Source organism: Heteronotia binoei, chromosome 4 (genome assembly GCF_032191835.1).
Source record: "Heteronotia binoei isolate CCM8104 ecotype False Entrance Well chromosome 4, APGP_CSIRO_Hbin_v1, whole genome shotgun sequence".
Lineage (NCBI taxonomy): Eukaryota > Metazoa > Chordata > Lepidosauria > Squamata > Gekkonidae > Heteronotia > Heteronotia binoei.
In genome coordinates this window covers 104,006,354-104,018,404 of record NC_083226.1, presented here as the reverse complement: position 1 = coordinate 104,018,404, position 12,051 = coordinate 104,006,354, and the positions used below count along the sequence as shown (strand labels likewise).

General features: G+C 42.6%; 1 protein-coding gene across 2 annotated transcripts in view; it reads left to right on the top strand.

Moving 5' to 3' along the window:
* The window catches only part of CAMK4 (calcium/calmodulin dependent protein kinase IV), a 172,230-nt gene extending 161,169 nt beyond the window's left edge, over window positions 1–11,061 (top strand). For both annotated transcript variants that reach the window (XM_060235614.1, XM_060235613.1), the window contains 2 exons: window positions 265–417; window positions 10,029–11,061. In XM_060235614.1, coding sequence (XP_060091597.1) covers window positions 265–417; window positions 10,029–10,235 — 360 coding nt within the window. In that variant the 3' untranslated portion in view covers window positions 10,236–11,061. The remainder of the gene's footprint in view (window positions 1–264; window positions 418–10,028) is intronic.
* Window positions 11,062–12,051: the final 990 nt, after the last annotated feature.

The window sequence follows — 12,051 nt, the reverse complement described above, 5'->3', positions numbered from 1 at the left end:
GGACAAGCAGCAATGAGACAGAGGGCTGCACAGAGGAGGCAGAAGGGAACAAAATCACCCCTCCTATCTTTTCCATCAGCTTCCCGGGGCTATAAAGATGGCTGGGGGCAGAACAAGGGGAAAAATTCACATCAGTCAACATATTACACTGATACTGCAGGATCCAACCACAGTGTGCCACTGCATAGAAAGATCATTGCTGCACACTTAGTTCGTATAATTATTGTGCAGGGTCTTTTTATTGTTGTATTTGTTACTGTGCAGGTTAAGAAGTTAATTGTGCTGGATCCCAAGAAGCGTCTCAGTACATTTCAAGCTTTACAGCACCCCTGGGTCACAGGAAAAGCAGCTAATTTTGCTCATATGGATACAGCCCAAAAGAAACTGCAAGAATTCAATGCTCGGCGTAAACTAAAGGTACATTTCTGAAAACCTATAAAACTGCAAAATAAACCCCACCATTTCTCCCTGTGGCTTTGCAGAAAGTGAACCTTCCTGTGAACTGAAATCAAACGCTATCTCTGTCCTAAAGCAAAGAGGTGATCCCAACTTTGTCTGTCCTCTTTGGCACAAGGTGCTCCAGAAATCCTAGGAAGTGTCTCCATTAGGTCAGCACCACTAAGGAAGGACTGGGGTTGCTACACAGAGGAAGGCAGTGGCAAACTGCCTCTGCTGGTCTCTTGCCTTGAGACCTCCATGATCTTGGGGTCGCCATGAGTTTGTTGTGACAATAGCACACAATTATTGTTGTTGTTATAGCCATTTTGTGCTGGTATCCCATATCCTTTTGCAAAATTGCAGAAGTGCACACAGGCTCAAAAGAGCTGGGTGCCCTAGAAAGAAATGCGGCAATTCTGTAATAAACTCCACTGACAATTGTCAGCTTCTATAGGATATTGAGGGTATGATTCAGCCAGCTTTTTGTTCAGCCTTGCTCAAACCCACCCACACCCTTATTAGGACATCTATTCCCTATGGCTTTTGTCCATGCAAGTCCCAGGATCCCCAGCATTTGATCGTCAGTGGGGGCTTCCTCCTTCCATTGGGAAAGCTAGTTGCAGCTCACCATGCTATTGTATTTAATCTAGGCTTCAGTTACTAAATAGCTAGATCTGAGCTTCCAGTTAGTTCTGAGCACACAGATCCTATTACTGTGGAATTTTCCTTTTTCAGAAATGAATTTAATGTATTAACTTTTTGTCATGACTCACACCCAGCACCCCCTTTGCTTATTCTCACGCTCAGTGTTGCCCTTGGAATTTAGTACCTCTGTGCTGAGGATATCATGGAAGGGTTTCCTGTCTGTTTCCTGGCCCCTTCTATTCTCAGCCTCTATCACCCAGCCCAGCCAGGGAGCCATTCCAAGAAACATAAGCTGGTCTAGCACACAGCCCTCTTGGTAGTCTGCCACCACTCCCTTTACAACAAAACCCAGGAGGGAGAAAAGGAGAACCCCCACCTGGCTCTACTTGGGGTAAAACCAGCAGTCCTGCAAGAGAGGCCAATGCAGGCTGCAACCCCACCCACAAGCTTGGCTGGACAAAAATGTAGCCGTGGTCAAGGTCACTAGATCCCTGGAGAGCTCTAATGCTCAGCACACAGAGAAAGCACTAACAACAAGGTAAGGCTTTCTATTAATAACAAAAAAGCAGTCAGAAGTTTAAAAGAAAATAACATCAAGGCAGTGCAATTTATAAAATAAAAACCTCACATAAATACTAACGAAACGTAGCTTGGACAAGCAGTACTTTAATATGTGGACTAATAGCCTTAGCTCCCCAGCCAGCAGTACTTCATCATCCTGGAAGGAAGAATGGTCAGAGGGAGTGGCAGGGCAACAAGCCTACTACTCCATTCCGCACTCAGTTCTTCTGCTGGTGCGTAATTATAGTATTCCTGGCCTCCACAAGTGTTCCAGACCACCAATGGGAGTCAGAGCCTAATTAAGATGACTCTGCAGATCTTAGGAATCTTGACAGCTCCCTTAGATCTCTAGCTGTCAAAACCCATTAAGGCCAGCTGTATGTTTTCCCTCATTCCACAATGACCCAATTAGCGTACCTTTACAGGTGAAGGGAGTCAAGGCACCTTGTTTAACAACCCAGATCTTAAAGGGTTTAACAATCCCCACCTGTCAAGAATTTACACATTCAAGGCCCTGAAACCTGATTTGGGGCTCAAAACTTATGAAAAAGGCCGAGGCCAGAAGGCTTCATGACACTTTTAATAAAGTATTGGGTCTGATCCCACTATTACTTGATTGTGCACAATTCCTGTATGTTTGTTAGCCAGTTTGGGATCAGAGATGAAACAAGTTATAATAGATAATGGTATAATAAAAACAGTCCTAACAATTTTAATTATCTTTCCCTTGTTGATGACTTTCTTTCTGTTTTCAGAATAACTTGTGTGGTATATTGGTTAGAATTAGGGTTCCAACCTCTGAGTGGTGGTTGGAGATCTCCCGCTGTTACAACTGATCTCCAAGTGGCAGAGATCAGTTTGCCTGCAGAAAATGGCTGCTATGGAAGGTAGACTCTATGGCATTATACCCCATTGAAGTCCCTCCCCTCTCTAAACCCCTCCCTCCTCCTCAGGCTCCACCCTTAAAAGCTCCAGGTATTTCCCAATGCAGAGCTGGCAACCCAAGTTAGAATCTTGATGTTGGATTCTAGAGACCTGACTTCAGATTGCTACCTAATTAAGCCAATTGGGTGACTTTCAGCCAGTAACTCTTGTAGGCTAACCTACCTCACAGGATTATTGATGTAAGAATAAAAAAGAGGACACAAACAGAAATCTATGTAGGTTCTAAGCCACTGTATTTTTTAAGAGTTGCCAGCTGCCTGTTTTTACTCAGACAGTCCAATATTTGTGCTTTCTGTCCAGAATAAATGTCCATATAAATGTCCGGTATTTTCCAGTTGAGCAGCTGAGAGATGCAACAGCCAGATAGCCAGCTGTCCTTGCCCAGTCAGAGCTCTGATTCTCTCAAGCTATCCAATCCTCAGCATCAGGAGGCCAAAATGCAGGCAAGTTTGGCTTGTCTCAGCATTCCATTCTCTGCCCTCTCCCCCAAGCGGAGTTATAAGACTCTAAGGGATTGAATTTTTGCATTATTAAAATGTAGGAATTTCTTGCAGGAGATAAGCCTCACTTCTGCTGCCAAGCTTCTTCTGGAAACATTACTGAGCTTTGAAAATGTTATGGTCTTTTAAATAGTGCTAAAACAAATTTAATGGAAGAACTTAGCTCTCTGGCTATAGAGGAGTCACCCAGTTGAGTCTAAGAAGGAACAGAATCTGGGTGGGTTATTATAGAACATAAAAACTTGACTACTTGCAAAATGAATGCAGTCATGCGATATTAAGTCTTGGAAAGTGTTAATCCCTTTCAGAACTTCTTGCCCACTATGAGAATTCTGCAGAACTAAAACCCAATTCCCCCCATTTTTTTTACTTCTGCTATCTTATTCATTCAGCCGGTGCTGCACCAACTGCATTGGCTGCCTGGATCCTGTTCAAGGATCTAGTGTTAACATTCAAAGCCCTATACAGCCAAGGACTTGCATATCTGCAGGACTGTCTATCCCCATATGTGCCTCACAGAGCATTATGATCAACTGACCAACATCTTCTGACTATCCCCGGCTGTCAGAAGGACATCCAGCTGGCCTCGACTAGGGCCAGGGCCTTTTCTGTCATGGCCCCAGCCTGGTGGAACAAGCTCCCACTTGAGATCAGGGGCCCTGCAGGATCTGTTATAATTCCACAGGGCCTGTAAAACAAGAGTTGTTCTGCCAGGCATTTGGATGAGGCAGTGCACATCCCAATCCATCTCAGCTTCCCCTGCTGATAATGCTCTCCTCTGACCAGCCCAAACTGAGCATCATTGTCACTGTGAACCCACTCTGACTGTTGTGTGTTGTTTTCATAGTAACATAATTTTATTTAACTAAATTATACTGATACTGTGTGACTTGTAAGCCGCCCTGAGTCTGCTTGTAGAAAGGGTGGGATACAAATGGAAGAAACATTTTGTGTTGGGGGGGGAATGGAAGAAAATAAATAAATAAAAACAAATATTTTGTTTCAAAGCAGCCAACATTATTAGCACCAGATATGTGCCAACTAAGTTTGCTCAGGAGACACGGTCCTATCTTTTATCAGCAAAGTTAAAAAATAATATCTTTAATGCTTCATCTTGTTAGTAGAATGTGTCATTAATGTGTATAAATACATGTGAATATGTCAGTGAAACTGCCAGTCCACTAACTTAGAATCATAGAATCATAAAGTTGGAAGGGACTTCCAGGGTCATCTAGTCCAACCCCCTGCACAATGCAGGAAACTCATAAACACCTCTCCCTAAATTCACAGGATCTTCATTGCTGTCAGTTGGCCATCTAGCCTTTGTTTAAACACCTCTCCCTAAATTCATAGGATCTTCATTGCTGTCAATTGGCCAACTAGCCTCTGTTTAAAAACCTCCAAGGAAGGAGAGCCCACCACTGCCTGAGGAAGTCTGTTCCACTAAGGAATCGCTCAAACCGTCAGGAAGTTCTTCCTAATGTTGAGCCGGAAACTCTTTTGATTTAATTTCAACCCATTGGTTCTGGTGCTACCTTCTGGGGCCACAGAAAACAATTCCACACCACCCTCTATATGGCAATCCTTCAAGTACTTGAAGATGGTGATTATATCACCTCTCAGCTGCCTCCTCTCCAGGCTAAACATCCCCAGCTCCTGCAACCTTTCCTCATAGAACTTGGTCTCCAGACCCCATCACCATCTTCGTCGCCCTCCTCTGGACCCGTTCCAGCTTGTCTATATCCTTCTTAAAATGTGGTGCACAAAACTGAACACAATACTCCAGATGAGGTCTTACCAGAGCAGAGCAAAGCAATACCATCACTTCACATGATCTGGACACTATAATTCTGTTGATACAGCCCAAAAAGGGATTTGCCTTTTTAGCCACCACATCACACTGTTGACTCATGTTCAGCGTATGATCTACTAAGACCCCTAGTTCCTTTTCACACATACTACTGTTAAGACAAGTCTCCCCCATCCTATAACCATGCATTGGATTTTTCCTACCTAAATGCAGAACTTTACATTTATCCCTGTTAAAATTCATTTTATTGGTTTTAGCCCAGTTATCCAGCATGTCAAGGTCATCCTGTATCCTGTTTCTGTCTTCTACTGTATTTGCAACCCCTCCCAATTTAGTATTATTGGCAAATTTAATAAGCATTCCCTCCTTCATCCAAATTATTTATAAAGAAGTTGAACAAAAAAGGTCCCAGGACAGATCCTTGAGGCATTCCACTTGTCACTCCTCTCCAAGAGGATGAGCAACCATTCACAAGCACTCTTTGGGTGCGATCTGTCAACCGGTTACAACCTAATGGTAACAGGATCCAAACCACATTTTACCAACTTGTCAACAAGGATAGTATGTGGAACCTTATCAAAAGCCTTACTGAAATCAAGATAAACGATGTCTACAGCATTCCCCTGATTCAGTAAGGTAGTTACTTTTTCAAAAAAAGAGATCAGGTTCGTCTGACATGACTTATTCTTGAGAAACCCATGCTGGCTCTTAGTAATCACATCTATGCTTTCTAAATGTTCCAGGACCAACTGTTTGATGATTTGTTCTAAAACTTTTCCAATTATAGACATCTAGCTGATGGGTCAGTAGTTACCCGGATCGTCTTTTGAAGATGGGGATAACATTTGCCCGCCTCCAATCTTCCGGCATTTCTCTTGTTCTCCAAGAATTCTCAAAAATAATAGCAAGAGGCTCAGAAATTACATCTGCAAGCTCTTTTAGAACCCTTGGATGCAATTCATCTGGCCCTGAGGACTTAGTTTCATTTAAAGAAACTAGGTGTTTATGTACTATCCCTATGCTGATCCTAGGTTGGAACTTCATATCCCTCCTTATACGTTCTGTTTTTGCCATGTTCCACAATCCACTCTCCATGACTCTCACCCCGCCATAATCAAATATGTCCTGTGCCAAAAAATCCTGGCACATTTGTAGGGTGAAAACTGAGTCAGGTCCAACAGGAACCCTGGGTTTTGTTTTCCAATAGGTTATATAAAACAATTCCTGGAACTTTGTTTAAATATTGGTAAATGTCACTTTAAACTACTATTCCTACTCTGTATCTTCTGTCCTGTGCTAATGCTAGAATTATACTTACTAACCAACAATCAAATGCCAATAGCACTCTCTTCCCTCCTTGGTAAAGTTGCTAAAAACTGGAGATAAAATGTCTTGCACCTTTAACAGAGACTTAATGGGTGGAAATGGGCACTTGAAGCTTTTCATGGTAGAAGTGGTAAATATCCCATTAAGCCTCTGTTAAAAAGGCAGGGAACCCTACTTTTTGGTAGTGAGGCAAAAAATGAATTCAGGTGTTTCTGAACTCAACATTTTGGGACTAGAAACTGATAAACGTGCTAAACTAGAAAACATACTTTGCGGCTAAGATTGCATCTGCAATTTCGCGCCCGGCACAACTGTTCAACACAATTCGGACTCTTATAACACTGCCACAGGGCAGTCCAAATTCTAATCAATTGGAGATTGGCTGTGAGGCTTTTGCGAATTTTTTTGCAGATAAGGTCGCGTCGCTCCACTGCGACTTCCCCGCCACATTGGAGACAGTATGTAAACCTGAGGCTCCATGCCTGTCTTCGGATTGTGTTCTGGATGGTTTCAGTGCTCTCAGTCTGGAGGAAGTTGACAGGATCCTCTTGTCTGCACACCCTACAACTTGTAATTTGGACCCTTGCCCCTCCTGGCTCATTAAAACCTGCCAGAGGGAGCTTAGGTATCCTGTACGGGATATCATAAATAGATCCCTGATGGAAGGGCATTTTCCAGCACCTCTTAAAGAGGTGGTGGTCCGCCCCCTCTTGAAAAAAACCAACGTTAGATCCGGCCGAATTGGCACATTATTGGCCGGTCCCGAATTAACCCTTTTTGGGTAAACTTATTGAGAGGGCAGTGGCGTTGCAATTAGAGAGTTTCCTGGAGGATGCTTCCGTTCTCGATCCCTGTCAGGCTTTCGTCCGGGTCATGGGACGGAGAAAGTGCTGGTTGCTCTGGTGGATGATCTTCAGCGGCATCTGGATAGAGGCGGCTCGGCGGTACGGATGTTGTTAGACCTATCAGCAGTGTTCGATATGGTCGACCATTGGCTGCTGACCTGCCGTCTCGCCGACGTGGGGATTCAGGGGTTGGCCTTACAATGGCTTTCCTCTTTCCTTAATGGTCGGGGACAAAGGGTGGGGATTGGGAGTGAATTGTCCCGGAGGCGCCCGCTTGATTGCGGGGTGCCTCAGGGGGAGTGCTCTCCCTGATGTTGTTCAACATCTACATACACCCCCTTGCCCAGATTGCCCAAAGGTATGGGCTGGGTTGCCATCAGTACGCTGATGACACCCAGCTCTATCTACTTATGGACGGCTGGCCTGCCTGTGTCCCAGAAAATCTGGACGTGGCGTTACAAGCCGTGTCTAGATGGCTCAGGCTGAGCGGATTGAAACTAAATCCAGCAAAGACAGAGGTCCTTTGCTTGGGTCGCCGTGGTCCGGGGGGGGGGGGATTCCCTTACCAGCCCTTGATGGTGTGCCTCTGACAGCAGCACACAGGGTCAAGAGCTTGGGGGTACTATTGGAGCCTGCCCTAACTATGGAGGCCCAAATAGTAGCCACTGCCAAGTCTGCATTTTTTGATCTTAGGCGGGCAAGGCATTTGGCCCCTTTCCTGGAAAACGGCAATCTGGCAACAGTGATCCATGCAACGGTCACCTCAAGGTTGGATTACTATAATGCCCTCTACATGGGGCTGCCCCTGTGCCAAACCCGGAAGTTGCAGCTAGTGCAGAATGCCGCCGCCCGGTTGTTATTAGGGCTCCCTAGATGGGAGCACATTCAACCGGGGCTTCGGGGACTGCACTGGCTGCCGATAATTTACCGAGTTCGGTACAAGGTTCTGGTTATTACCTTTAAAGCCCTATATGGTCTAGGACCTGCTTACCTTAGGGACCGTCTGTCCCCATATGTTCCCCAAAAAGTGCTGAGATCGGGTTTTCAGAATCTCCTTACAATCCCCGGACCAAACACCAGACCCCAACTTGTGACTCTTCTAATCTGAAGTCAACTAGGGACAGGGCTTTTTCAATCACAGCCCCTTGCTGGTGGAACCAACTGCCGGAGGAGGTGAGGGCCCTGCGGAACCTTGGGCAGTTCCGCAGGGCCTGTAAGACAGACCTCTTCCGATTGGCGTACAACTGACGGCATCTGTATATCTGAATACCTGAATATCTGAATTTTAAGGAAGACTGTAGCATAGCACGCTGACAATTGTGTTTATTTTATTGTGTAAATTATTAATGTATTTTAATTTTTGTTTTTATTGTTAGAATTTTGTGTTGTGAGCCGCCCTGAGCCTGCTTCGGTGGGATAGGGTGCGATATAAATCGAATGAAATAAATAAATAAAAATAAAATAAAAGAGACACAATCTAATGTAAAACAAGAGATGTGATATAGATTACAAACTTTCCATATTATGTATATTTTTGCAGGAAAGGGATGTGGCAATTTTTTCAGGTGCATCCAGTATTTTGTTGATGACTTCTGGCAATCCTGTTTACTAACAGAGTGCACAAGTTACTTTGTCACAAATTTATTTTGTAGAATGATGCTATTACTATTATTTTAAATGAGCAGAATTAAGATATTTAAAGACAAAGACAGACATTTCAAAGATACAGTGTTCTGTCAAGGCACCTTGATAGTTTCATTTCTCACATGTACAGAGCTTGTCTTGAGCAATCAACATGTATTCCAAACATACATTTATCTCACTTCAATGTTTTTACTGAATACAAATAATATGATTTTTATACCCATATAAAAATGTCTTCACATGCAACATTATTAGCATCTATCTATTTATATATTATCTTTCACTAATGGAAGATGCTGTACTATAATTCATTTTCTGAATTCAGTTTAAATGCACTGAGCAAAATAGAATTAAGCAAATTTGTTTCCAAAATATTTGATATTTTTTGGACTTATCCAAAACTGGGCATACATCACACTGCAGGATGCCATTTATATTTATCTTACCCCTTGGATTACATGAATTACATGTTCCTGGTAGGGTTGCCAACCTCAGGGATAATGCACACTGCTGTGTTTGTCTAGCTAATGTACTCCTTTTTAAAAAGGAGAGCAAGAAAAGTATTAGAAGAAATGAAGAAAATAAGATTCAGTTGCCTCACTCTTCAGGGTGGACCCCTTACTGGGTTATAAATAGAAACTGGAGTTGCTTCAGTTGCTTTACTCTTTGTTGACATACCGATGGTGCCAAACAAAATAATGTGCCAGCTCCACATAGGGATATTTCTGGAGATTGGGGGTGGAACCATGGGAGAGTAGGCCATTGAATCTGCCCTCCAAAGCAGCCATTTCTTCCAGCAGAACTGATCTCTGTGATCTGGAAATGACTTGTAATTCCGGGAGATCTCCAGGCCTCATCTGGAGGATGGCAACCCTAACATTGCAAAGTGGGGGTGGGGGATGTCTGAGCAATATTTAAAGTGGTGATTGAGCACCAGACAGTAGTAGTTCCTTAGCAATATAAGTGAGAATGCACCGTGTAGGGTGCTCACCCCAGGGTAAATGCCATGAAACAGAAATTGATTCCCCACTAGCCTTATGTCGCTCTCACGCTTTGCCTCTTTTGCACAGCAAACAGAAACTGGTTTTTAGAGGATCTTGCTTGCTGTGTGAAAGAGGCAGAGCAAGTTGCAGCCTCAGGGCAGCTAGTGTGAAATTCCACGGAAGCCCCGTAGAGAAGAGGAGAGTGAAAGCAGTATAAGGCTAGTGGGTAATCAGTCTGAGTGTGTGCATGCCCATGTACGCAAACCCTAAGGCTGTTTATATAATGGAAATCATTGCCAAGGAATCTAACTGCTCGAATTTTTTTTATCAGGCTGCAGTGAAAGCTGTTGTTGCATCAACTCGTTTGGGAAGCGCAAGCTGTCATGGCAGCCACGACAGCAGTAAGCCTAGCCAAAACGAATCTCCAAGTCAAGAATGCGATCTGGAGGAAAAAGTGGAGGAAAAAATAGAACAGACAACCTTCCCTGAACCTCAGAGAGTGGGCCTTCCACCAGCAGCATCAGAAGGAGAGTCTTAGGCCTTGGGGTATCTTACCCCAGATCTGAAATTTCATGCCCCAGTCAAGTTACCATTCAGCAAGAAAGAATTAGAGTCATGGCTCCTCTGGGGGCTTTGTTATGAAGTGCAAAATGCACCAGCTGGTGATCTTAACCAATGCATGTGACTGCTTCTGAAAAATAGTAAACAGTCTTTTGTTGGCATGCCATGGACAAAGTGATATTTACAGTAACACCAACAAATGAAATGGAGAAGGGAGAGTGTGTAACACTCCACATGATCAACACATATGTTGTGTAGAGTGTTTATTGCTAGCCGAAATGAACTGTTATGACTTACAAAAAAAAAGCATTTCATAGAGATCATGACATTTCTTCAGGATTCTTCCTTTAAGACTCATTATCAGCCTCTAGTATGATGGGCATAATATCCACCATTTTTTTAAAAAAAACCCTGCATTCGAAACATTTTACGTATTCACCAGTGATATTTTACAAACTGTTTACAAATGCGAACAGATTTATATGCAAAAACATTCCACTAATTCAAGACGGAAAAAGTTTTTTTTCAGATGGCTATGAAATGTATGTGCTCCTAAAACTGGTGTTAAGAATGCCTTACTCTATTGATAACCATTTATGTACAGTGTTTTGATGATAAATGTCTGCCATTTCAACACCTATTATTATATTAAAACCACAATGTTAAGGTTATTTATTACACAATCAGAGAAGATAGGTGCAGCTTTTTAAAGATAGAATTGTAATTAGTCATGACTGAAACTGTGCAGCTGTTTGTATAATTGGGAATTATCAGTCTACAATTATAAAACTGTTCCAGGAAAAGCTGTTCCACAGAATAATAGTTTTGCTGTCAAAGAGCATACAGAGCACTTAAGAGGATGGCAACTGAAATGCATCCATAACCAGAGGTAAAGAAGAGAGATGTCTTTCATTGTGGATTTGACAGGTTTGCCAATTGAGACAGAAGGAGGGCAGACTTGGGCTCTATTAAAAAGAAGTGTTACAGTCTTTTACTCTTTAGTTGTAACCTATGTGAGTTAAAAATTCAACAAGGAAGATAGGAGACAGTTCGCAGTTTTATAACACCTGATTTTTTTACTTAGGTATAGAAATGACACAAAAATACTGGCAAATAATTAGCTGCTAAGATCTTAATAATTTAGATGGTTATTTCTTAGCTTCTTACCTCTTTGCATTTCAATGGTAGTCCTAAAAGAATTTGCCTTCCAAACAGGAGATAAAAGTTAATCAAATGAGAGAATGAGTAATTAACCAAGGAAGCAGAGCATGCATTAACTGTTTTTTTTTTAATTACTGCAGTTTAAATGAGGCTTGGTGAATAAAAATTACTTGGTGATCATAGGAGAAAATGTAAAGTTTGTAGTGAAGCACCCCATATGACCTTTTAAAACAAGGTAAAAAATAATTGCTTCGCTTAAGGGATCATTGTCCCAAGCACAAGTAGTCATTATGTTCCAGGATGTTACACTCAGAAAGAAAACTAGATGTGGAGTTAAATATCAATGGCTATATAACTTGTCTGTGAAGAGGCAGACCTCAAAGAGCTTATCCAGAAAAATGCAGAATGATTTTCAGCACTGCATATACATTTTCTTCTGTCAAAAGTAATGTTCAAAGTGTGCATGGAGGCTGCATCTAGCCTGGGCTTCCTTTTAAGAGAATTGACAATCCCTGTGCATATGGAGGGTGTCACATGGCAATACATAGTGTTATGTGTTGGTCAGAATGGTTGAGTTACAACTACCGGATGCTCCAGCTCCATATCCCTTTTAAAATAAAAGTTGCTGTCCC